Source organism: Dipodomys merriami, unplaced genomic scaffold, assembly GCF_024711535.1.
Source record: "Dipodomys merriami isolate MVZ:Mamm:240054 unplaced genomic scaffold, mDipMer1.0.p SCAF_82, whole genome shotgun sequence".
NCBI classification, from domain to species: domain Eukaryota; kingdom Metazoa; phylum Chordata; class Mammalia; order Rodentia; family Heteromyidae; genus Dipodomys; species Dipodomys merriami.
In genome coordinates, this window is record NW_027206424.1 from 82,760 (window position 1) to 109,917 (window position 27,158).

At 42.2% G+C, this 27,158-nt stretch overlaps 2 protein-coding genes across 2 annotated transcripts in view; both read right to left on the minus strand.

Moving 5' to 3' along the window:
* The window catches only part of LOC138819832 (protein FAM53B-like), a gene marked incomplete at its 3' end in the record, with an annotated part of 77,630 nt that extends 76,303 nt beyond the window's left edge, over positions 1–1,327 (minus strand). The window contains exon 1 of the mRNA XM_070011398.1: positions 1,241–1,327. The remainder of the gene's footprint in view (positions 1–1,240) is intronic.
* On the minus strand, positions 1–24,346 carry LOC138819806 (EEF1A lysine methyltransferase 2-like). The gene is made up of 6 exons (XM_070011351.1): positions 24,207–24,346; positions 21,864–21,929; positions 20,584–20,698; positions 10,509–10,616; positions 8,379–8,595; positions 1–1,426 (listed from the first exon to the last, which is right to left on the minus strand). The coding sequence occupies exons 1-6, from the start codon at positions 24,311–24,313 to the stop codon at positions 1,332–1,334; spliced, it is 708 nt and encodes a 235-aa protein (XP_069867452.1). The 5' UTR covers positions 24,314–24,346; the 3' UTR covers positions 1–1,331.
* Positions 24,347–27,158: the final 2,812 nt, after the last annotated feature.

Sequence of the window (27,158 nt, forward strand, 5' to 3'; positions counted from 1 at the left end):
AAAGCAATATATAAATATTCTCTCCAGCTACATGAGCCCCTAACCAGAATATCCATCTTTGTATCATTGAGGGCTTATATAACTGACACCCTCTTTCAGTTCTTGGTAGAAGATAGGCAGGGAAATGGGAAAAAATACTGAAGGATAGCATTAGACTCGGCTGCCTGACTAATACAGATTAGCACTGTAAGCCATTAGTGATCAACACTAACAAGAGCTTGGAGAGCCCCTGAAGTAAGTGCCTAACTTCACTAATTGAAGACCACTAACTATATAGTAGATTCAGTTGCCCCAGTGTCCTATAAAAGTACAGATTTGGCACCTGGGAGGCAGACAAGGCTAGAAAAAACAGCACTGGATATTTTGACCTTGTAGAAATAAGTTTGCTTCTCTTGGCTTCAGTTTTCTTAAATGTAGAAACAAAAGTACTCAATGAGAAGGATTGAATGACTTAATAAACTAACACAGCTCATAAGGCAAATGAGCATATAACAATATCCCTTAGTTGTCTTTTCGCCTTCTGCCCATTTAACCCTATGGGTAGAAGACCATCAACTGCAAAATACAGTCAATATTTCTTGATCAATTGATCGATTTCCCTAATTTTATTTAATTATACACATGAAGACTAGGGAACTTTGTCCAGGTGGGGTTTTTTGTTTGGCTTAAACCCAGAGCTTCAGCTTTTTTGCTCACGACTATTGTTCTACCACACCTCCACTTTTGACTTTTAGCTGGTTAATTGTAGGCAAGCATTTCTCAGATTTGTCTGCCTTGACTGGCTCCAAACTGCAACTCTCAGATACTAGCCTTTGAGCCTCTGATGCACAAATAATCATTTTAAAAGTAACCACCTCTCAACTCAAAATACTATTTCTTATTACATTTCACAGTCCAGCAAAATACTAAGAAAGTTGTTTTGATTATTCTGGCCCAGGAATAGTTTGATCAAATCTTCATAAACAGCCACATACTATTCAATTTTAATCAAGGCACGAAAATTAAGAATACATGCTTTTTTTAAATTTGTTTACTACTTTAAAGCTTTTAACTGGTCAGCAATTACAGGACATTATACTAAGCTAAAAATAAAAATATCTGCATCTCAAATACAAAAGAATATACATAATTAATCTTGGTCAGTCTTTAAATGCCAAGTCACTCACATGCTCATGATTTTTTTTTACGTCATTTCTTTTTCCATTATAGGTATTCCAACATGTATATCCTGCATACTTACTAAGCATTTATTTCAACTTGTATTTTCTGTGACAGGATGTTTTGTTGTGTCGCTTCTTTTAAAAAGATTTCTGAATTTGTCCAAGGAAGTCTCAAGTTTTTTGTAAAACTAATGATGTTACACTGTTTCCAGATCTACCTCCAAAGCTGAAAGTGGGTGTTGGCAGCTCTTCAAAAAGTTCAAATCCTGTCAGGAAAAAAATTAAAATATGCTTATTAGGGATTGAATCCCAGTAATGGTAAGTCTTATTAACTCTGTACTCTGAAAACTATGTGTTTTCAAACTCTAAATGATGATTGAACTTCATGTTGGAATTTTCCAACTCACCCAAAATACACTAAAATGAACAAAGGTCTACAGTACCAAAAACAAATTGCAGAAAGAGGTTTTTCCTCTATCAGTATACAAGGAAGAGCTACAATGTGTGCTGTTCTTATGATGTACCACACCATGAACTTACAGAAGAGTAAAAAGTTCTTCAGATGAATGGTATGCATGGTTACCCAGCATTGTGAAAGTACAGATTAAAGTGGTTAACAGTAAAATCTTTTCTTTTCTTTTTTTTATGGTCTGTCGTGGGGCTTGAACTCTGGGCCTGGGTGCTGTCCCTCAGCTCTTCAGCTCAAGGGGAGCACTCTACCACTTGAGCCACAGCACCACTTCCTGTTTTCTGGTAGTTAAGTGGAGATTATAGAGTCTCACAGACTTTCCTGCCTGGGCTGGCTTTGAACTGCGATTCTCAGATCTCAGTCTCCTAAGTAGCTAGGATGACAGGCGTGAGCCACTGGTGCCCAGTTCAACAGTAAAATCTTAGGGTTATATAACACTCTTTTAGAAAAAAATGCATAACAATGATCTAGATACAAACTCAACTACCAAATATCTTGGGAAAAAAAGAAGTAACTTTCAAAGCAGTATAGTGTGGTTTTATTTGTTTTTTAATTTTTTTTTCGTGCCAGTCCTGGGGCTTGGGTGCTGTCCTTGTCCTTGGGCTTGTTTGTTCAAGGTAATAATACTTTATCACTTGAGCCACAGCTCCAGTTGCAGCTTTTTTTTGGGGGGGGGTGTGCTTATTTGGAATCTCACAGACTTTCCTGCCTGAGCTGGTTTCAAACCCCAATCCTCAAAATTGGGTCTCCTGCATAGCTAGGATTACAGGCGTGAGCCACCAGCGCCCGGCTCAATTGGACTTTTATACTTTGTTTCATCATACATTCTAATTCACATTATCAAACTTAACCAAATTTTAATAACTAAATGTTAAAATTCTTTTTAAGAACTGATAAGCCAGCCAAGCAATGGTGGCTCACACTTGTAATCCTAGCTTCTTAGGAGACTGAGATGTGAGAATCATGGTTCAAAGCCAGCCTGGGCATGGAAGTCCATGAAAACAAACCACTTCTGGTCTTTTCTGAGTAGTTTATTGGAGATAAGTCTCACAAACTTTCTGCCTGAGCTGGCTTCAAACTATGATCCTCAGATCTCAGCCTTCTGAGTAGTGTGAGCCACCAGCACTCGGCTCCATGAAACTCTTCAGTTACCCACCAGAAAACTAGAAGTGGAGCCATGGCTCAAAGTGGTAGAGTACTAGCCTTGACCCAAAGATCTCAGGAACAACACTCAGGCCAAAAAAAAAAAAAGAGAATCCTGTAATACTAACACTCAGGAGGCCTCTGAGCAGGACTGTTAGTTTGAGGCCAGTCTAGGTTACATAATATCAAAGGAAAACTTTTCCAAAGTAGAAGTCTTTAAATAGCATGCTATAGTATTTTTAATATGAGATATATTTTATATGACATATTGGGTACTATATACATATATATAACCATACACACATACTTTTTTTTTTTTGGTCCAGTCGTGGGGCCTGAACTCTGGGCCTGAGCACTGTCCCTCAGCTCTTCAGGGGAAGGCTAGCGCTCTACCACTTGAGCCACAGCGCCACTTCCAGCTTTTTTCTTTTTGCTTATGTGGTGCAGAGGAATCAAACCCAGGGCCTCATGCATGAAAGACAAGCGCTCTACCACTGAGCCACTTCCTAGCCCCACACATACTTTTTTTTGAGAAAGGGTCTCACTAGGTAGGTCACACTAGCCTTGAAACTCACATGTACTTCCCTGCCACAGCCCCGTGACTGCTGCAACAACAAACTTGTACAAACTTGTGCCACCACACTCAGTCTAAATGGCATGACGTATTTTCACTCACAGCTGGTGCTCCATCCCTTGAGCCACACCTCCAGTCTAAAAATATTTACAGTTTTTTTTTGCCAGGGCTTGAACTCAGGACCTCAAATTCTGACTCATCTTCTTTGCTCATGGCTAGTGCTCTACCATTTGAGTCACACCTGCAGTCCAGCGTGATATATTTTAATGTGGGAAAATGCAGCTCTGCTATGTGTTGAGTACATGAGGTACAGACTCATATTTGGTTTGCAAAATATTACATATGCTTAAAGTAAAAATGTTTTCTAGAACAATGACATTTGTTGAAATTGTTTTAAGGAAGGAACAATAAGAGATGAAAGTGAATGTGCTAGACATTGCATGTATGGAAATGTCACAATTAAACCCCTCATACATGGGGCTGGGAAGGTGGCTCAGTGGTAGAGTGCTCGCTTGTATCCCTGGGTTCGATTCCTCGTCACCACATAAGCAGAAAAAGCCAGAAGTGTCATTCCGGCTCGAGTGGTAGAGCACTAGCCTTGAGCTGAAGAGCTGAGGGACAGGGCCCAGGCCCAGAGTTCAGGCCCCATGACCGGCAAAAAGACACGTACACACACACACACACACACACACAAAACAACTTGTACAATTAATATATATCCTTTTAATTAAAATTTCCAAGGAAAAATAGAGCCGTATTAATTTTTCAGGGCCTTCTTTAACTCCCCAAACCTAGCCCTACAGAAATTATAGTATGTTTCAGAATATAACACAAGAAAATCTGAACTGGAAGGTATACTGAAGTAATGAGTATCAGGGTGTCTTTTGCAGTACAATAGTTTTAATTCAGGGCTGGGAAGGTGGCTCTGTGGTAGGGCACTTGCCTTGCATGCATGAGGCCCTGGGTTCGATTCCTCAGCAGCACATAAGCAGAGAAAAAAAAAAAAAGCCAGACGTGGCGCTGTGGCTCAAGTGGTAGAGAGCTAGCCTTGAGCTGAAGAGCTGAGGGATAGCGCCCAGGCCCAGAGTTCAGGCCCCACGACTGGACCCAAAAAATTTAGTTTTAATTCAGTAGTTATAATAGAATCAAGTCCCTCAACATCAGATTCAAATACCCTAATATGTGACAACTGATCCACATTAGTTTCACTGAAGGAACTAACAACACAATATGTTTACACTGCATGGACAGGGCTATCCAAAGATCAAAAGGAATACAAGGTACCTTTCTTCTTTGAGTATTGGGTTTTGAACTCAAAGCTTTGTGTTTGCTAGGCAGGCACTATACCACCTAAGCCATGCCTCTCCAGTAAAGATTCATTTCAATAGTTCTATAAATATTTACATTTCAACTAAGTCAATTAAGGAAAAGCAGAAACCCTTAAAGGACCAGTGAGAGAAGCCTCACTCCAGGCCAACATCTAAGTAGCTGGTAATGAAGCCCTTGGGCCCTGCCTACAAGGTACTCTGCTAACTGTCCTACAACTACAAACACCATTTTCTAGGAGACTTATGCTTGAAAAATGTCTCCAATGGTGTAATTATTCCTGAAGATTTCCTGCTATAACATTTTGCTTGTTTAAATCTCTAGTTCTAAAACAGCATATAGAGAGTTTACTCAATAGTTCTCAGACACAACATATTTTAACCACATTATACTAGGCTAAAGTCTGTTCCTCATTATCAAGGACAGACAAATATGTTTTTGTCTGCTAGTTCCAGGAGTAAAAGAGAACACCTGTATTTAAAAACCAAGAAAGAAATTTGCCCAACACAGTGTGGCTCTGAGCATTTATTAAAACTGCTAAGCTCCAGGAAGAGGGAAAGATTATTGATATGGAGCCTCAACAGTTCTGAAGGAAACAAACTAAACAAACATGGAAGATAATAAAACTAATGGCATAAAACACAATAAATCACGTACAATTCTTGTTTTCCAGGGAGAATGGTAATGAATTACAAGCTCACATTCCCAGCATCAAACACGTCATGTTCTACATTATAAAACCTTAGCAAGCCATTGAATGCACATAAAAGGAAATGTGTTTAAGTGTTCTTCCTGCCTAGTCCCTTAATACCAAGAAGAAAACAAAACTTGTGATAAAGTGTATGCACTATGGTCATAAATAAAAGTTAGTAGTAAACTACTCTCTTGAGGTAATTGATTTCCCATTAGCTTATGACAAGTGAGGTTCAAAATTTAATCAAATATTTAGTACCATATCATTTACTGTATCCTGAAAATTATTCCCATTGCTATTTTTAAAAAATGCTAACCTCTAGCCGGGCGCTGGTGGCTCACGCCTGTAATCCTAGCTACTCAGGAGGCTGAGATCTGAGGATCGAGGTTCAAAGCCAGCCCGGGCAGGAAAGACCGTGAGACTCCTATCTCCAATAAATCACCAGAAAACCGGAAGTGGCGCTGTAGCTCAAGTGGTAGAGCGCTCGCCTTGAGCTGAAGAGCTGAGGGACAGCGCCCAGGCCCAGAGCTCAAGACCCACGACCGACAAAAAAAAAAAAAAAAAATGCTAACCTCAAAAGGAATACATAAAAGTTCTCAAAATATTTCCCCAGAAATGCCTGTGCACTGTATAAATAAACGGATAAAATATTTCTTAAAACAACTTGCCTGAGTACTACTGGCTCACACCTGTAATCCTAGCTACTCAAGAGGCTGAGATTTAAGAACTGTGATTCAAAGCCAGTCCTATCACCAATGAAAAGTCGCAAGTGGAAATGTGGCTCAAGGGGTAAGAGCACCAACGTTAAGCAAAAAAGCTGAGACTACCCTGGACGAGTTCAAGCCCCAGTACCAGCACAACAGGAGTGCACATGTGTGCACGTGCACGGGCACACACACACACACACACACACGCACGCACACACGCGCACGCGCACGCACACACCTCGACAAGAAACAGTCTGCAATAGAATTCAAAGTGGGGGCTGGGAAGGTGGCTCAGTGGTAGAATGCTTGCTTTGCATGCATAAGGCCTTGGGTTCGATTCCTCAGCACCACATAAGCAGAAAAAGCCAGAAGTGATGCTATGGCTGGAGTGGTAGAGTACTAGCCTTGAGCTGAAGAGGTGAGGGACAGTGCCCAGGCCTAGACAGAGTTCAGGCACCATGACTGGCCAAAAAAAAAAAAAAAAAAAAAAAGGAACTCAAAGTGGTCTATGTATAGATTATAGATTTACATTCTTTATAAGATCCCAACTAGTAGATCTAGCAATAGTTTCATTTGCCATGTCATCAAAACTGTGAAAAAAAAAAGAAAATATTTCCTCAAGAATTAGTAAATTGCAGGGAGCTGCTGGCTCATGCCTCACAGCTTCTCAGGAAGCTGTGATCTAGAATTGTGGTTCAAAAGGTCCAAAGTCCTGAGTTCAAGCCTCAGTACCAGCATCAAAATATTTTTTTTTTTAAAAGCATTAGTACAAAGAATTTCTACCAATTCCTCACATTTTGTTTCTATTCAATCTTAGAAATAATTATACCAGATACACTAATGACATAACAAACTCAACCAGGCGCTGGTGGCTCTCGCCTGTAATCCTAGCTACTCAGGAGGCTGAGATCTGAGGATCAAGGTTCAAAGCCAGCCCAGGCAGGAAAGTCCATGAGACTCTTATCTCCAGTAAACCACTCAGAAACCACAAGTGGTGCTGTGGTTCAAGTCACAGAGTGCTCACCTTGAGCTGAAGAGCTGAGGGAGAGTACCCAGGCCCAGAGTTCAAGCCGCATGACAGACAGACAGACAGACAGACAGACAGAAAGAAAAAAAGAAAGAAAGAAAGAGAAAGAAAGAGAGAAAGAAAGAGAAAAAGAAAGAGAAAAAAGAGGGCTGGGAAGGTGGCTCAGTGGTAGAGTGCTTGCCTTGCATGCATGAAGCCCTGGGTTCGATTCCTCAGCACCACATAAGCAAAAAGAAAAAAGCCGGAAGTGGCGCTGTGGCTCAAGTGATAGAGCACTAGCCTTGAGCTGAAGAGCTGAGGGACAGTGCCCAGGCCCAGAGTTCAGGCCCCACGACCAGACCAAAAAAAACAAAAAAAAAAAAAAAAAAAGAAAGAAAAAAGAAAGAGAGAAAAAAGAAAGAAAGAAAGAAAGAAAGAAAGAAAGAAAGAAAGAAAGAAAGAAAGAAAGGAAAGAAGCAAGGAAGGAAGGAAGGAAGGAAGGAAAGAAAAGAAGCAATAAACAAATTCTAACATCTTAATGACCACTAGAACAAGACATATGAATTATCTAGAAAATTAAAACTCTCATCACATCAAACTCCAGCATTGCAAAAGCAAAGAAAAAGCCATCTCATGTAAGATTTTTTTAATTCCATTTGCATTATTACAGATTTGCCAGAAAATCAATACAGTGAAGTCAAAAGCACAATACATATGCTTTTTGACTCTCTAAATAGATTGTACAGCTTAAATAAAATATTGTATTGCTTAAAGAACTTGATTTTATAGGCCCATAAATTTTAGTACTTAACTGCCAAAATTTCTGGAAAAAAAATGTTTAAAGGCCTCTGGATCTCAACCAAAGTTATTTCTCTGTGCTTTGCATATATAGTTAAAAGTTATTACCTAGATCATTAACGAAAGAAAAGCAGGCAATTCCCACAAATAGCAATATAAAACACAGGGGAAAACTCCTATTTAAAAGTAAGAAACTTAAGGTAAGTATATATTTAAACACCATGTAGGCCGGGCGCTGGTGGCTCACGCCTGTAATCCTAGCTACTCAGGAGGCTGAGATCTGAGGATCGCGGTTCAAAGCCAGCCCGGGCAGGAGAGACTGTGAGACTCCTATCTCCAATAAACCACAAGAAAACCGGAAGTGGCGCTGTAGCTCAAGTGGTAGAGCGCTCGCCTTGAGCTGAAGAGCTGAGGGACAGCGCCCAGGCCCAGAGTTCAAGTCCCACTACCGACCAAAAAAAAAAAAAAAAAAAAAAAAAAAAACACCATGTAGCCACTTACCTTCGCAGAATTCATCCAGCAATTCTTCCTTGGTCCAATTACAAGAGGTTATTAGAAAGAAGCCTTTTACTTTCAACACCCCAGAGAGAGATTTCACATACTGCTTCCTCTTCTCAGCTGCACTGTCAGGATTAAGGCTTATGGCATCAAAAGTCCCTTTGTCAATACAAATATGAAATCCAGATAGCTTTGTGGAAAGATTCAAAAAGTCTTCTACCTATATTAAAAAAACCATATCTATGTTAGATCAATTAACACAATAGAACTTAAGTTACAAGGGATAAAAGGCTATATGGATAGTGACCTATAGCTGGTCACTGGTGGCTCATGCCTGAAATCCCAGCTACTCAGGAAGCTGAGCTCGGAGAACTTGAGGTACAAAGTGAGCCTGGGCAGGAAAGTCCTTGAGACACATATTTCCAATTATATCAAAAAGTAGGAAGAGGAGATGTGGTTCAAATGGTAGAGCACTAGCCTTGAGGGAAAAAGCTAAAGGACAGCGCCAAACACTGAGTTTAAGCCCCATTACAAGCACTTTATAAAGGGGCATGAGGACTACTGATTATGATGGCATTTTACATATAATAAACATATTTTCAACTTTATAGCTAACTTTTATGAGCTTCATTCCAAGATCATTAAAACCAAGATTAGTAAGAGGGGTTGACAAGTGTTTCCTGGACATTATAAATCTCAACATATTTGGAAACAAACCACTGCAAGGAATACTACCCAAAAATGCCAACACATTATGGCACAAGTGTTTCTCCCAAAAAGTAAAATATTTGACATATTTACCAACATGACAAAAATTATCTGGAACTCAGATCAATGAAATTAAGACTTTAAGCTCATATTCTTACTTATATAACCTAAAGAAACCATAGACCATCACAAAGCTTTTCTGTTTTGACTGGACACTTACAAAGCCACTAATGAACAGAATGAAGCTTAGAAAATCAAATGAATACTTACGTGTGATCACTCAGCCTGGTAAAAATCATGTACTTTAGAGGTTTCTATTCATATAACTTCATCCTATTTTCAGTAACCTGATACAATTTAAGTATGTCAAACAGTGTGCTGCCTCAGTTTGTTTATTTATTTATTTATTTATTGCCAATCCCGGGGCTTGAACTCAGGGTCTGGGCACTGTCCCTGAGCTTAGGGCTACATGCATGCTAAGCAAGCACTCTACCACTAAGCCACATTTCCAGTCCCTGCTTCAATTTTATAAAATATGTGCAAGTTACTTGATCTGTATCACTCATTCACAGCAAAAGAAAACTAAGGCATAAAAAATACTGCCAGTCACCAGTAGCTCACACCGTTAATCCTAGCTTCTCAGGAGACTGAGATCTCAGAATCACAGTTCAAAACCAGCTGGGCAGAAAAGTCTGTGACACTCTTATCTCCAACTAGTTACCAAAAAGCTAGAATTGGAACTATGGCTCAAGTGACATAGTGCTATCCATGAGCAAAAGAAGCTGAGGGACAGTGCCCAGGCCCTGAGTTCAAGCCCCAAGACAGGCAAAAAAGAAAAAAAAAAGACATCAGCATTTAATATACTTTCGAAAAAAATAAAACTTTATAACTTTCATTATAAATAAAATTATCTCCAGGTGCCAGTAGCTCATGCCTATATTCCTAGCTACTCATAAGGCTGAGATCCGAAGATCACAGTTTGAAGCCAGTTGGGGCAGGAAAGCCCACGAGACTATCTCCAACTAAGCACCAAAAAAAGCCAGAAATGGAGCTGTGGTGCAAGTGGGAGAGCACTAACCTTGAGCAAAAAAGCTCAGGAATAATGCCCAATCCCTGAGTTCAAATGCCAGGAACAGCACTAAGCAAATGAATGAGCAAATAAATAATTAAAAGTAATATATAGGGCTGGCTCAGTGGTAGAGCGCTTGCCTTGCATGCCTGAGGCCCTGGGTTCGATTCCTCAGCACCACATAAGCAAAAAGAAAAAAGCCGGAAGTGGCACTGTGGCTCAAATGGTAGAGTACTAGCCTTGAGCTGAAGAGCTGAGGGACAGTGCCCAGGCCCAGAGTTCAGGCCCCACTACGGGACCCCCAAAAAAATAAAATTAAATAAATAAATAAATAAATAAAAGTAATATATAGTTACCTTCAATTTAATGTTAGGTAACCCTTCTTTCTCTATAATACTTCTAGAAAGCTGAATTGCAGAAGGAGAGTAATCAATTCCAGTAATATTACAGAAACCAAGTTTTGCCTAGAAAGAGAAATAATTTTATATTTTAGTTTGAAAGTTTTAATATAATGTTTACATTAGTACAATATTCCATTACTACAAGTTTTTTTTTAATTTTGTCAAGGATCAAATGACATAATATCCAGTTATGTACAATGTTTAAATTTTATTAAAAATATTAAATAAGAGCCAAAAGTTTAACTTTATATGACAATTCAATTGCTTCCATAATATTTGATTTCTTTTTCAAAAGGAAATTCACTTTCCCAAAGATTATAATATGTATGAAGCAGCCCTAAGGCAAAAACTGAATGCTAATTTCTGATGCTAATATACCTCAATTCACACATAAATTTAACATAAATTTTATCTAATTAAGATATACAAATAAATGGAATGCATTAAATGCATATGCGCTAAGTGCTTAATTTTAAACTTTTCCTTCAGTTGTAATTATATCTCATACATCCCATAGGTTTGGCCACACTGTGAGGTTCTAAGATCCTCAGGGAGTTTCAACCCTAAGTAATGGAATCCTAAGTTAAACTTTAGGAACATAAATACAAGTTATTTTCCCCAAAGGGCACTTGCTGATTTCAGTCTGTTTTTTTGTTGTTTTTTGTTTTTTTTGTTTTTTTTGTTTTTTTTTTTTTTTGTCGGTTGTGGGGCTTGAACTCTGGGCCTGGGCGCTATCCCTCAACTCTTCAGCTCAAGGCAAGCACTCTACCACTTGAGCTACAGTGCCACTTGCGGTTTTTTCTAATGGTTTATTGGAGATAGGAGTCTCATGGTCTTTCCTGCCCGGGCTAGCTTTGAATCGAGATCCTCAGATCTCAGCCTCCTGAGTAGCTAGGATTACAGGTGTGAGCCACCAGCGCCCAGCTTCAGTCTGGTTTTTGAGAGAAGGTCTGACTATCCAGCCCAGGCTGGCCTCGAACTCACAATCTTCAGCCTTAGAAGACCTCAGCCTACTGAACGGTAGAATTATAAGTATGCACTACCATGCCTAGCTTCATTTTTATTTTTATCTAGAGGCTAATATTCTCCTTTTCTAACACAAATTTCCTATCCTTTTAGCTCTCCATGTCTTCTACTCTGAGATTTGTTTTTTTTTTTTGTCAGTCATGGGGCTTGAACTCTGGGTCTGGGCACTGTCCCTGAGCTCTTCACCTCAAGAATAGCACTCACTCAGGGTTGAGAAGGTGGCTCAGTGGTAGAGCGCTTGCCTTGCATGCATGAGGCCCTGGGTTCGATTCCTCAGCACCACATAAGCAGAAAAAAAAAAGCCGGAAGTGGCACTGTGGCTCAAGTGGTAGAGTGCTAGCCTTGAGCTGAAGAGCTGAGGGACAGCGCCCAGGCCCAGAGTTCTGGCCCTATGACTGGACCCAAAAAAATAAAAAAATAAATAAAAATAAAAATAAAAAAACCCTACATCCTTATATACTATTCACAGACAAAAAAGGTTATAAACAACAACAACAAAAAAAAGAATAGCACTCACTCTACACTTAAGTCACAGAGCCATTTCCAGTTTTCTGGTGGTTTATTGGAGATAAGAGTCTCATAGACTTTCCTGCCCAGGCTAGCTCTGAACTGTGATAGTCAGATCTCAGCCACCTGAGCAGTTAGGATTACAGGTACCCTGTGAGATTTTCTTTTTTAAAGACAGTACTTGGGTTTGAACTAAGAGCTTCATGCTGTGTTTGGCTAGTGAGCACTCTATCATTTAAAGCTTTGCCTCCATTCTTGTTTCTCACTGGTTATTATTAAGATAGGGTCTAACTTCTCATTTGTACTTCCCATCCTTATTAGGATCACAGGTACTCACTACCATTTACAGCTTCTCTTAGTAGAGATGCAGTTGCACAGACTTTCATGTCCAGGTTGGTCTGGAACCAAAAACCTCCCTACCTTAGCCTCAAATTATATTCAAAGTTTTTTCTATTCAATCTCTGGCCAAACATGAAAACTAGGTATTCAAGAGGAGGGAAAAAAATGATCAAAAACCAAGAGAAGAAACTGACATTAGAAACAGATCCCCAAAAAGAATGATTAGAAACAGATTTAAAACAACTGAAATTATGACCAATTGCAGGAATCTGGCTCAGTTGTAAACTTTAACAATGAAGCAAACAATAATAGAACTGGAAAATGCAATAATAAAATTTAAAAGGTTGGCTGGGCACTGCTGGCTCATGCCTTATAATCCAGCTACTCGGAAGCTGAAATTTGAGAATTGAGGTTCAAAACTAGCTAGGCAGAAAAGTCCATGAGATTCTTTTTTTTTTTTTTTTTTTTAATTTTGTCAGTCATGGGGCATGAACTCTGGGCCTGGGCACTGTCCCTCAGCTCTTCAGCTCAAGGTTAGCGCTTGACCATCTGAGCCACAACGCCACTTCTGGCTTTTTTTGCTTATGTAGTACTAAGGAATCAAACCCAGGGTCTCGTGCATGCAAGGTAAGCACTCTACCACTGAGCCACCTTCCCAGCCCAAGTCCATGAGATTCTTATCTCCAATTAGCCAGTAAGAAGCTAGAAGTGGAGATGTGGCTCAAGTGGCAGAGCACCAGCCTTGAACAAAAAAGCCAAGCAAGATGGGCACTGGTGGTTCATGCCTGTAATCCTACCTACTCAGGAGGCTGTGATCTGAGGATCTGTACAGTTCCAAGCCAGCCCAGGCAGTAAAGACCTCTGACCTCCAATTAACCAACAGAAAACTAGAAGTAGAGCTGTGGCTCAAAGTGGTAGAGCACTAGCCTTGAGCAAAAGAGCTCAATGGAAAGTGCCGAGGCCCTGAGTTCAATCCCTATAACCAACCACCACAAAAACAACAAAAAAGTCAAGCCAGAATATGATAGTATGAGAGTGTGAATTCAAACACAAGTATTATCACACAAATAACCAATTAATTAAAAACTCAAGGCAAAGCTAGATAAATTAGACAAAACTATTTTTTTTAATAAAAGTCAGAGGCCAAGTATGGTGCTATATATCTGATATTCTAGAACCTGGGGCAGCAGAGGCCAGAGGATTTTGAATTTGAGGTCACTTTGGGGGGAAAAGATGAGACTGCCTCAAAAACAAACAAGAACCAAAAAAAAATAAAAAGTAAAAGTCGGGTGCTGGTAGCTCAGGATTGGAATACTATCTACTCAGGAAGTTGACACTTGAAGGATCAAAATTTAAAGCTAGCCTGGAGAGAAAAGGCTATAAGACTCCAATTAACCAGCAAAATGCCAGGCTGGGGACATGGCTTAAGTTCTAGAAGCCAACTATAAGCAAGAAAACCAAATAACATTAAGGTCCGAAGTTCAAACCCCAACACACACACACACACACACACACACACACACACACACACACACACACACACACACACACACACACACACACACACACACACACACACACACACACACACACACACACACACACACACACACACACACACACACACACACACACACACACACACACACACACACACCACACCAAGTTAATATAACGAAAATGTACTAAATATAAGCAAAGATTGAGGATTATTTACATAACAGAAAGGGAGACAGCCAAACACTACGTTATATATGAAAATGAACACTACCACCAAGTTTGTCTAGCCCCCAAAAAAGTGAACTTAAAAATCTCTAAATCAAGAAGCAGCAAACTGTTCCCATAAAGAAACAATGAATACTTAAGATTTTGCCAGCCATATGGTCTGTATTACAACTACTTAGCTCCACCATAGCAGCACTTAAGCAACCATAGACATTATGTAAACGACCGGACATGGCTATGTTCCATAAATATTTACTGGAGTCCAGATTTGAGTCATATATCATAGTTTGCTGAACTACATTCTAGTTCTAACTTCCTACTTACAATCTAAGAGTCAGAAAACATATTAAAACATTAAATTATACTATAAAAGTGAATCTAGAAAGTCACCAATGTAGGAGCTGGGAAGGTGGCTCAGTGGTAGAGTGCTTGCCTTGCACTCATAAGGTCCTGGATTTGATTCCTCAGCAGAAAAAGCCGGAAATGGAGCTGTGGTTCAAGTGGTAGAATGGGAGCCTTGAGCTGAAGAGCTGAGCAACAGTGCCCAGGCTGAGTTCAAGCTCCATGACCAACCAAAAAAGATTTTTTTAATAATAAATAGCATGAATCTTAAAACATTTTCAAAACATAGAAGTCTATGTAACAACACCAGCATAACCTGACACCAAAATCTGACAAGTACAAGAAAGAAAAACTCACAGCTAAACTGAATCTAGTAGATCTGTTTCAAGAATACACTCAATACCAGGCACCAGTGGCTTACTCCTGTAAGCCTAGCTACTCGAAAGGCTGCGAGATGGAAGTTCCAGGCCAGCCCAGGCAGAAAAGTCCACAAGACTCCATCTTCAAAATAACCAGAAAATAGCTGGACTGGAGGTGTGACTCAGGTGGCATGCTGACAGTTGAGTAATCGAAAGGCACTCTGAGGCAGAGTTCAACCCCAGAACAACTGCTCTTCCCCCACCCCACCCCGCATCCCACCAACCCCACACTCCTCCCCCACCCCCCCCCAAAAAAAGTGAAATAAAGTGTTCTCTGAAAAAAGGGAAAACAGACAAGGATGCCTTCTATCATCACTTTTTTTTTTTTTTTTTTGCCAGTCTGGGCCTGGGCGCTGTCCCAGCACTTTACCATTTGAGCCACAGGGCCACTTCCAGCTTTTTCTACTTATGTGGTGCTGAGGAATCAAACCCAAGACCTTATGCTGAGGAATCAAACCCAAGACAAGCACTACCACTGAGCCACCTTCCCAGCTCCCATCACCTCTTTTTGACATTACACTGACAGTCCCAGTCAGGGTAATAAGGACAAAAGAGTAAAAAAGTTATAATATGGGAAGGGATAGAAAGAGGAAACAAAGGAGGAGGCAACAATGCTTGTTAAGAAATGTACTCATTGGAGCTTGAAAGGTGGCTCAGTGGTAGAGCGCTTGCCTTGCATGCATGAGGCCCTAGGTTCGATTCCTCAGCACCACATAAGCAGAAAAAAAAAAATGTACTCATTATCTTGCCCATGTAATTGTAACTCCTCTGTATGGTATTTTCATAATAAAAACTTTAAAAAAAAGTTATAAAAGATTGAAAAAGAATTAAAACTACCATCAACCATAGAACACACAACACAGATGCACAAAGCTAAAAGAATCCGTAAACTTTTAGTCTCAAAAGATGAACTATTAGCTTCTACAAATAAGCTACGAAAGCTCAAAAGAAGACTGAAGGTAGAGCTGAATGGTAAAGTGCTTGCTTGGGATGTTTTAAGACCCTGAGTTCTAATCCCAACACCATAAAAAAATAAAACCCAGAAGAATCTTCACAGCTACCTTTAATTCTCAACTCTGTCCATGCCCCACACATGCTTTAGCTTCCAGTTTGCCTAATTGTTTACAGATCCAGGACAGCATATGGTGCTTCTGTCTGCACATATTTAGACAGTTTCCATTACCTGAGACACTCCCTCTTTATACCCCACCCACACTTACCACACACTTATCCACCCAACATGGATATTAACTCCTCAAAGTCCCTTCCCTCCCTCTTTTTCACATCTGATCCTTCCATCAGGCACCAGTAACTCACACCTGTAATCCTAGCTACATACAACACTGCGATTTAAGGATCATGGTTTGATACCAGCCAATGCAGACAAATCTAAGACTCTTATATCCAATTCACCAGAAAAAAGCTGGCAGTGGACTGGGAATGTGGCTTAGGGGTAGGTTCAATTACTCAGTACCACATACACAGAAAGGCCAGAAGTGGTGCTGTGGCTCAAAGTGGTAGAGTGCTAGCCTTGAGCAAAACCAGCTCAGGAACAGTGCCCAGTCCCTGAGTTCAAGCCCCAGGACTGGCAAAAAAAAAGCTGAAGTAAAGGCATGGCTCAAGTGGTAGAGCACCAGCTGTGTACCAAACCCTAGTACGAGCACATATACACATATGCATACGTATCTCTCTCACACACTCACACACACACACACACACACACACACACACACACACACTTACTCTGTATATCCATTATATTCATCAAGCTGCAGTGAAACTGTCTACATGTCAACCCATCTTCCATTACACTGTGAATAATTCAAGCGATACCTAAACTTTCATGTTTCCAGTGACCAGCACAAGACTTATTTAGCATATGATAGTCACTCAATACATTTCACTCTTATGTGTATGTTAGTCAAACCATCTAGGATGAAACTTATATTGTATATTTCATCTAGAATGAGTCTATATTATATATCTCCATAGAAATGAGCACACTAAAGGACAGATCTATGGACAAAATATCTTTTTTCTTTTTTTCTTTTTTTTTGTTGGTTGTGGGGCTTGAACTCTGGGTATGGGCGCTGTCCTTGAGCTCTTCAGTTCAAGACAAGCACTCTACCACTTGAGCCTCAGAGCTACTTCTGGTTTTCTGGGGATTAATTGAAGATAAAGAGTCCCATGGAGGGGCTGGCAAGGTGGCTCAGTGGAAGAGCGCTTGCCTTGCAATGCATGAGGCCCTGGGTTTGATTCCTCAGTACCACATAAGAAAAAAGAAAAAAGCCGGAAGTGGAGCTGTGGCTCAAGTGGTAGAGCACTAGCCTTGAGCTGAAGAGCTGAGGGACAGCGCCCAGGCCCAGAGTTCAGGCCCCACAACTGGACCCCAAAAAAAAAAAAAAAATCCCATGGAGCTGGGCACTTTGGCTCATGCCTGTAATCCTAGCTACTCAGAAGGCTGAGATCTGAGGATCATGGTTCAAAGCCAGTCTGGGCAAGTCAGGTTCAAAGCCAGTCTGGGCAAGAAAGTCCATGAAACTCTTATCGCCAATAAAACACCAGAAAACCAGCAGTGGCACTGTAGCTCAAGTGGTAGAGCACTAGCCTTTAACTGAAGAGCTGAGGGACAGCGCTCAGCCCCAGAGTTCAAGCCCCATGACCCACAAAAAAAAAAAAAAAAAAAAAAGAGTCTCATGGACTTTCCTGCCCAGGGTGGCTTTGAACTGCTATCCTCAGATCTGTTTCCTGAGTAGCTTGGATTACAGACGTGAGCCACCAGTGCCCAGGCAAAATGCTCTTTTCATACTATATATTCACCTGAGATAAGGTACATGAGCCCCACTTACAACTGTTTACATACATTATATATATAATACATTTATATATACATATATATGTGCGCACACGTACGCATACATACATATACACACACACACACACACACACACACATATACATGTCTAGAGTTTTCAGATAGAAGAAACCAATAAAAATTACACACACACACATCCCATACACATTTCTAGAGTTTTCAGATAGAAGAAACCAATAGAAATTACTAGCCAGAACCCTTGGGAAAAAGTGAAGCCCAGAAAAAAAATAAATAAGTGGCTTACTCAAGGTTAAGACCAAAGCCAGAAAAAACAATAAGACTCAGATTCCCTTGGCTTCTCATTTAGAGTTTGAACCATAATCTCCAAAGATGTAATCCGAACACAATACTCTTGAATGCTGAAACTCAAAAAGATCAAAATCTCTAAAGAATAAAATCTTGAGAGAACAAAATCTCAAAAAGTAATTTTTAGAAATAATTTAGCTGGGCGCCAGTGACTCACACCTGTAATCCTAGCTACTCACTCAGGAGGCTGAGATCTGAGGATTGTGTATTCCTGCCAACCCGGGCAGGAATAGTCTGTGAGGACTCTTATCTCCAATAAACCACTAGAAAACCAAAAGTGGCGCTGTGGCTCAAGCGGTAGAGCGCTCACCTTAAGCTGAAGAGCTGAGGGACAGTGCCCAGGCCCAGAGTTCAAGCCCCAGGACCAAAAAAAAAAAAACAATTATGAGCAGAGTACTCAGCCTTTGTGCAAGGGAACAATTTCACATATTTCTTCCATGGCCATATAAGGAATACATACATAAAGGAATATTCTGGGGCTGGAAAGGTGGTTTAGTGGTAGAGTACCTGCCTAGCATGCATGAGGCCCTGGGTTAGATCCGTCAGCACCATATAAACAGAAAAAGCCGGAAGTGGCACTGTGGCTCAAGTGGTACAATGCTAGCCTTGAGCTTTTTTTTGTTTTGTTTTGTTTTCTTTTTTGGTCCGGTCGTGGGGCCTGAACTCTGGGCCTGGGCGCTGTCCCTCAGCTCTTCAGCTCAAGGCTCACGCTCTACCACTTAAGCCACAGCGCCACTTCCGGCTTTTTTCTCTTTGCTTATGTGGTGCTGAGGAATTGAACCCTGGGCCTCAGGCATTCAAGGCAAGTGCTCTACCACTGAGCCACCTTCCCAGCCCTAGCCTTGAGCTTTTAAAGAGCTCAAGAGCTCAAGGGATGGCACCCAGGCCAGAGTTTAAGCCCCAAGACCAACAACAATTTCTGTATATATGAAACTTGTGTTAGTCTATCTTCCAGAAACAAAACCAAGGAGATATATATAGAGATAGATATAAAAGACTAGTTGAGGAAATTGGGTCACATATCCATGGTAACTAAGAAGCTGGACAACAAGTTGTCTACACACTGGAGACCTCAGTATGCTAGTATACTAGCTCAGACCAAACCCACAGACCTCAGAACCAGTGAACTATTAGCATGATTCTCAATCCAAGGCTGAAAGTCTGAGGACCTATGGGCCAGAAGTGTAAGACTGGAGTCCAACTACCAGAATTCAGATGTCTACTCAGAAGAAAACTGCCTTAGACCAAGCATAGTGGTGTACACCTATGATTCCAGCACTTGGGAAAAGGACAAGAGGATTGAGTTTAAAGCCAACCGGGGCCATATACTAAGTTCCAGGCCAGCCTAGGCCACACAGCAAGACCCTATCTATGAAAGTAATGGAGGATGGGGCTGGGAAGGTGGGTGGCTCAGTGGTAGAGCGCTTGTCTTGTATGCCTGAGGCCCTGGGTTCGATTCCTCAGCACCACATAAGCAAAAACAAAAAATGGCGCTGTGGCTCAAGTGGTAGAGTGCTAGCCTTGAGCTGAAGAGCTGAGGGACAGCGCCCAGGCCCAGAGTTCAGGCCCCACGACTGGACCCAAAAAAAAAAGAAAGTAATGGAGGAAAGGGAAGGGGAAAGGGAAGAGGGGAAAGAAAGAAAGCTCTGACCCAGACTTTAGAAAGAGATCAATTTCCCTTTGCAATTTGTTTTCTGTAAGCTCCCATCCTGCTAAATGGTGCCCGCCCATACTGAGGTGGATTTTTTTCCCACCTATTCTAGACTCGACATTAATCTCCTCTGGAAACAACCTCACAGACACTCAAAGTAATGCTAAATCACCAGTCTGTCTTCATTCCACTGAACATGATGCAACTACAACAGAAAACATACATACTAATCCCCAGAATTTAGTTTTCAACTCCATATATTTAGTTTTTTTTACCTACAAAAATTGCAGTTTTGCCGGGCGCTGGTGGCTCACACCTGTAATCCTAGCTACTCAGGAGGCTGAGATCTGAGGATCGCGGTTCAAAGCCAGCCCAGGCAGGAGAGACTGTGAGACTCCTATCTCCAATAAACCACCAGAAAACCGGAAGTGCACTGTAGCTCAAGTGGTAGAGTGCTCCCCTTGAGCTGAAGAGCTGAGGGACAGCGCCCAGGCCCAGAGTTCAAGCCCCACGACTGACAAAAAAAAAAAAATTGCAGTTTTCAGGATTTGGAGTTCAAAGATTTTTTTAAATTGAGTATTTGTTTTTAGGGATTTTACAACTAAGGATTTTTCACTTCTAGGATCTCAATAGTCAGGATTTTTACCCTTCAAGATTATGAATGGCAGCATGCATTCCTTACAATTCATTCAGCCTCACTTTTGTATCACGACTACTCAAAGTAAGTGATATAACTGCTTTACTACTTTAGAATTAGATGTTTAGTACCCTGCATTGCAAAACTTTTAAAACTTTCACTCTAAAACTTGGCTCAAACGTGTGAATACTAAAAGTACCAACAAGTTCAACCAGGAAAACACCATTTCCAGTTCCAATATCAAGTACTGAAGCATCCAATGGGATCTTGTGCTTCTGTATCCACCTTATTAGTCGATTTATACTCTCTTCCCCAAACCTGTCAGAAACAGAATTAGTTACAAATGACAGATATACAAATGACAGATATAGAGCAAAAGTTATAACTACATTCCACTTTAGCTGTTTATAACATATGCCCAATTAAGTCTTTCTTGAAAGTAATAGTATCTGTGACTGTTTAAGTTTTGCCTCTATTATCATTTAGGCAAAAGCACCTCCAAATATAGAACAAAACAGATAAGTGTGTTATTTGCCAATATTTCTGAATATCACCATTAACTTTTGAAAATTTCAGCATTAATTTTTGAAACGTTCATGTTGTCCTGAACATTAGTACATCCTGATGATTCAAAATTTTACTTCCATGCCAGGCGCTGGGGGCTCACACCTGCAATCCTAGCTACTCAGGAGGCTGAGAACTGAGGATCACATTTCAAAGCCAGCCAGGGCAGGAAAGTCCATGAGACTCTCATCTCCAATAAATCACCAGAAGTGGCACTGTGGCTCAAGTGGTAGAGCACTCTCCTTGAGCTGAAGAGCCCAGGCCCAAAGTTCAAGCCCTACGACCAGGGGAAAAAAAATGTTATTGCCTACTGAAAAATGGTAATAGAAAAAGGTAATTTTGGGGGCTGGGAAGGTAGCTCAGTGGTAGAGCGCTTGCCTTGCATGCATGAGGCCCTGGGTTCGATTCCTCAGCACCACATAAGCAGAAAAAGCCGTTAAGTGGCACTGTGGCTCAAATGGTAGAGTGCTAGCCTTGAGCTGAAGAGCTGAAGGACAGCACCCAGGCCCTGAGTTCAGGTCCCGTGACCAGCAAAAAGAAAAAAAAAAAAAGGTAATTTCCTAAAATTCTGATCAAATGAAATCTGGGTCATTAAAAAGCTGGGAACTGGTGGCTCATGATTATAATCCTAGCTACTCGGAGGCTTAGATCTGAGGATCAAGGGTTGAAGCCAGCCCAGACAGGAAAGCCCATGAGAATATTATCTCCAAGAAAGAGAGAAAGGGAAAGGGGGGGTGTGGAGAGGGAGGGAGAGAGAGACTTTAAATCTAATCTACCCAGTTAAGCTACACTCAGCACAGAGTTCCCAAGTCTTAGGTAGGCTTACTTTGGTATAAATGCAAATACTTCTTGCTCACATACTCTCCCTTTCCTCCCTCCCCACCTCATATATATGCATACATACATATCTCTAACTTACCAGATTTCTCCTGTATCTCCATATTCTTGGAACATTTGAAGTTCTTTCTCATAGACAGCATCCCAACTATGTAAAAAATGGAAAAGCAAAGCAAGATTCTAGAATTTAACTGAATCTAAGGGATGTTTCCAATACATTACAGAGCTATTTAAAACATTCTTAATGTTACCAATAAGTACATAAAGGTCAATCTCTTAATATCCTTAGGTTAAAAGAATAAAGAGTAAGTTTTTGCATGCAAAATACCTAGATTATATGATACATTAAAAAAAATGCTACATAGGGGCTGGGAAGATGGCTCAGTGGTAGAGCGCTTGCCTTGCATGCCTGAGGCTCTGGGTTCGATTCCTCAGCACCACATAAGCAAAAAGAAAAAAACTGGAAGTGGTGCTGTGGCTCAAGTGGTAGAGCGCTAGCCTTAAGCTGAAGAGCTGAGGGACAGTGCCCAGACCCAGAGTTCAGGCCCCATGACCAGACCTCCCCCCCAAAAAAGCTACATAAATGTTAGCTTTAAAAGAACACAAAAGAGACAACTGTCCAAGGATGTCTAAGTCCCAAAGCCCAGTTCAAAACCTGTTTGTAAACCAGGTGTCAGTGGCTTACATTGTAATCCTATCTATTCAGGAGTCTGAGATCTGAGAATCATGGTTCGAAGCCAGCCCAGGCAGGAAAAGTCCTTAACACTCATCTTCAATTATAACCATTAAAAAGCCAGAAGTGGAGCTAATGCTCAAATGGTAGTCTAGTAACCAAGACGAGCACAAAAAAAAAAAAAAAAAAAAACTTCAATGATCTCTAGACGTCAATTTCAATTTATACTATACTCCTAAAGCATTTCTGTTCTTAAAATATTACAAAGAGCCAGGTGCCAGTAGCTCACACCTGTAATCCTAGCTAGCTACTCAGGAAGCTGAGATCTGAGGATCACAGTTGGAAGCCAGCCCCTGGTAGGAAAGTCCATGAGACTCTTATCTTCAATAAACCACCAGAAAACCAGAAATGGAGTCATGCCTCAAAGTGATAGAGGGCTAGCCTTGAGTGAAAGAGCTCAGGGACAGAGCTCAGGCCCTGAGTTCAAGCCCCATGACCAAGGGGAAAAAAAATTACAAAGAAAAAGGAATGGAGATATTTAAGCTGTACATTGGTCTAATTAAAATGTGAGTTGAGAAGTGGTGCTGTAGCTCAAGTGGTAGAACGCTAGTCTTGAGATGAAGAGCTGAGGGACAGCACACAGGCCCAGAGTTCAAGCCCCATGACCGATTAAAAAAAAAAAAAAGTGAGTTGAAGCCTCAGCACCAGCACAAAAATAGGTAAATAAATGAGTAACAAACTTGACTGTACAAGCACAAAGTAGTTTAGTCTTTATTGGATCTTATGTGAAGACAAAGTATTGCTCACAAGACCACCAAAGATAAAACTGACTTGAAGCATAAACTCTGATGGTACACAGCTATAATCCAGATACTCAGGGGCAGAAGGCAAAGAGGACAGCCAGCTAGTTGGAGTCAGCCTGGCAAAGTTAATGAGACAGTATCTCAAAAACCAACAGTAAAAGCCCTTACTTAGCACAAAGCCCTGTTCAATCCCCTTTACAGCTAACAAATAAACGAAAGTTCTAGGGGGTGAGGGGAATATCTCAAGTAAAAGGAGTGTTTGCCTAGCAAGCAAAAGGCCCCGGGGTCCAATCCCCAGTATCTGGGGGGAGGGAGGGATGAGGAGGTAAAAACAGACTTGAGTGCCAAACACAATGCTGTCTCTCTGCCTCCCCCAGTATTCTAGCCCTCTGCTTCAGTTTCCTCCTGATGATGTTAGTCTCCCCGCCGTCATCTGCTTTCCTAGTTCCTCTTTCTAGAACCCTCTTCCTATCACCCCTCCAAAACATCCTGGTCCTTCTCCCCACTCATGTATCCAAGTCTAATTTATTTCCGAGAGTAATGCATGTTTCGGGTCAGATCACTTTTTTTTCACTCCCATACGCCCCCATCGTCCGCCGCAGGTCGCCCCCAGGCCGCAGCTTTCCCAGTTCCCGGACCCCAAAGCTCTCCCTCGGCCTCCCACCGTAGCCCCGACTCGTATCCGCGAGCTCGGCCGCTCTCCCATTCCCCAGCCGGGTCAGGTTCAAGACTCACACACGCAAGGCCTCCCACGAGCTTAGGAGCCCGGCCCTCCCCCCTCTCCCCGGGGAAGCCGGTTACCGGGTGGCTCCAGCGGTTCCTCCCGCGCACACCCCGCACTGACCCCGCAGCGGCCCCCGGCCTTCCTCCCGCCACGCCCCCAGTCTCGGGCCCAGGCCCGGGCCGCCCTCCCGGTGCGCTCCCCGGCGCTCCCCCGCGCCACACTCACTGCTCCCGGGTCCCCAGCGCCGATGGGACGAAGCCACCCTCGACGGGACTGTCCCGTCGGGACCTCGCGGCGGCCACAACGCCGCCGCCGTCCGCGTCCGCGCTCATCTCGCTCGGCGCTCTGAGGGACCGCGGGGGCCGCCATAGAGACGGGGCGGGGCTAGAGCGGACTGCAGGCCGGGCTCCTCTAGGCGTCGGGAGGCCCCTCTCCACTGCTCCAGGCTGAGATCGAGACCCGGTGGGGATGTCCTCCGGTGCGGTGCGGGGTCGGCCTCTCGCCCCGCGCCAACGTCAAGGTCTCTGACTCCCCTCCGCACGATCCTGTTTGGGGACTGCGGTTGTTAAGTGACAGTCCACAGTATTGCATGTCGGAAAACAGATGGCCTAAGCCAAGGCCGCCGGCACACAACGCGGAGGTCCTCACCTGTCTGCTCTACCTGGCGGGCAGATCAGCTTAGATTGACAGCCCGTGGCAGGACCGACCTAGAAAAACGCATCTGAGCACTTCTGATTTGACATAGCACCACGGACGGAGGAGCCTATCTATGTTCAGGAAAATGAAACCCTGTCAACACACGTGTACACGCACACACAGCGTACCTTAGCCATAGAAATCAGTATGTTGTGACAGAAAGACTGACACAGTGACAGGATAGCTGGGTAGTGTCTGCAGCTGACATTTGCCCCTTGGTCTGACTTTGGTAGTTCTATAGCATGATGTAAGACATCTTAGGAGCCAAGAGTCTGAGGTACTTTTTTTTTTTGGGGGGGGGGGGTGAGGGTGCCAGTCATGGGGCTTGAACTCAGGGCCTGAGTTTCTTTTGCTCAAGGCTAGTACCCTACCTTTTAAGCCAAAGCACCACTTCTGGCTTTTTCTTTTCTTTTTTCTTTTTCTTTTTTTCATTCTTTCTTTTTTTTTTTTTTTTTGGCAGTCCTGGAGTTCAAACTCTGGACTTGGAGACTGTCTGAGCTCCTTTTTACTCAAGTCTAACACTCTACCACTTGAACCACAGTGCCACTTCTGGCTTTTTCTGTGATGAATTGGAGGTAGGTCTCACTGACTTTTTTTCCTGGCTGGCTTCAAACACTATTCTTCAGATCTCAGCTTCTTGAGTAGCTAAGATTACAGGTATGATCCACCCACACCCAGCTTTAGGGTATTTTCTATAGTAGCAATGAAGTATTTGTGATCCAATGTCCTAGGCAAGGATCTTACATGTACCTAGTATGGCTGCCTTCCAAGCAACAGCTGTTTCCTAGGCTTCATTTCTGTTGACTCCACACAGAAGCCCAATTACAAGTCTCTAGAGGACATCAGCACCAACAGTTGCCTTCCAGCTCACAGAAATCCTGATTAGAACCGAATGTACATCTCCTCCTATACATGGTGTTCCAAGACCGTCAGGAAACCACTGGTGATAGAATAAAGTAAAAGGCAGATGGAAATCCATGTGCATAGTGATTAAAGAACTCAAGAAAGAGCGTAAGTAACTTTATTACAGAGCAATAAAACTACCGGATACCACAGCCAATTAGTGCTGCCCTCGATGAATGGTTGTTTTGATCTTCTCTAGATGGTAGAGAAAGAAAGCTTGAATGTGACTGAGTGGGTCTTAAAAAACTTTTAGGTTCTAATTAAGAAGCACCCATGAAAGGTACGCCCATCTTTGCCTGGTGTTGTGCCAGCACTTAAGAGGTTTTTGCTGTGTGTGATGAAAGCTATAAACAGTTATTGGTATGGAGCCTTGGAAAAAACCATCGTTTATACAGAGTTCCTTGCCTGGCTCCAGGCATGATTACTCTGCTTAGTTCTGAAGGCTGTGGCCCACCACCTCAGATCACCCAGGGCAACAGATTCTTGGTAAGGAAAGGAGAAGCTCTTTGAAGCAAATTGCAGAGAAAAGCAGTGTATGCCCCAGAACACAGTTCCTCCTAACCAATTCATTTACAATGAGGCAGGAGGGAAACTTACTGCACTGGAGCTTGCCTGTCACCTTAGTTTTCCGATCCCTGTTGATTGGCATCCTGTTGATCCACAACTGTTCTGAAAGTATAATTTCAAGAGTGCTCAAGCACTTCTCAACTGTCAAATTCCAGGGTCAAATACATGGTTTTCCTTTTCTTGACTTTGCAGTAGTTAGCATCACTGTTGGGCTGGGGGTTGTCCCTTGGCTTTTTCTTTTTCTTCTTTTTTTTTGGGGGGTCCGGTCTTGGGGCCTGAACTCTGGGCCTGGGCGCTGTCCCTCAGCTCTTCAGCTCAAGGCTAGCTCTCTACCACTTGAGCCACAGCGCCACTTCCGGCTTTTTCTTTTTGCTTATGTGGTGCTGAGGAATTGAATCCAGGGCCTCAGGCATGCAAGGCAAGTGCTCTACCACTGGGCCATCTTCCCAGCCCATCCCTTGGCTTTTTCACTCAAAGCTAATGCTCTACCACTTGAGCCACAGCTCCACTTCCAGCTTTTGGGTGGTTAATAGAAAATAATAGTCTCATGGACCTTACCACCTAATCTAGCTTTGAACCACAATCCTCAGATCTCAGTCTCCTAAGTGGCTAGGATTACAGTCATGAGCCATCAGTATCCAGCTTGTGGGTTCTAAATTAATCTACTGTCAGTTGTCATTGACAACTTTCCTAAGTTCATTTATTGTACGTATAGAGAGCTTAGAATGGAGAATGAAAGGGTTCAGGAAATGTTAGCTACCATTTTTTTTTTTGGGGGGGGGGGGTCCAGTCATGAGACCTGAACTCTGGGCCTTGGTGCTGTCCCTCAGCTCTTCAGCTCAAGGCTAGCGCTCTACCACTTGAGCCCAGCACCACTTCCAGCTTTTTTCTTTTTTCTTATGTGGTACTGAGGAATTGAACCCAGGGCCTCAGGCATGCAAGGCAAGCGCTCTACCATTGAGCCAACTTCCCAGCCCTTAGCTACCATTTTTATTACAGATTGACCATCCC

Bases quoted from the DNA above. Each gene is read 5' to 3' on its own strand.
- LOC138819806 (XM_070011351.1), bottom strand. From the start codon at position 24,313: ATGAGCGCGGACGCGGACGGCGGCGGCGTTGTGGCCGCCGCGAGGTCC. The intron at 21,930-24,206 runs GTGAGTGTGGCG...TTTTTTACATAG, and splicing joins GCGCTGGGGACCCGGGAGCA to TTGGGATGCTGTCTATGAGA. The intron at 20,699-21,863 runs GTAAGTTAGAGA...TGTTTCTGACAG, and splicing joins GGAGATACAGGAGAAATCTG to GTTTGGGGAAGAGAGTATAA.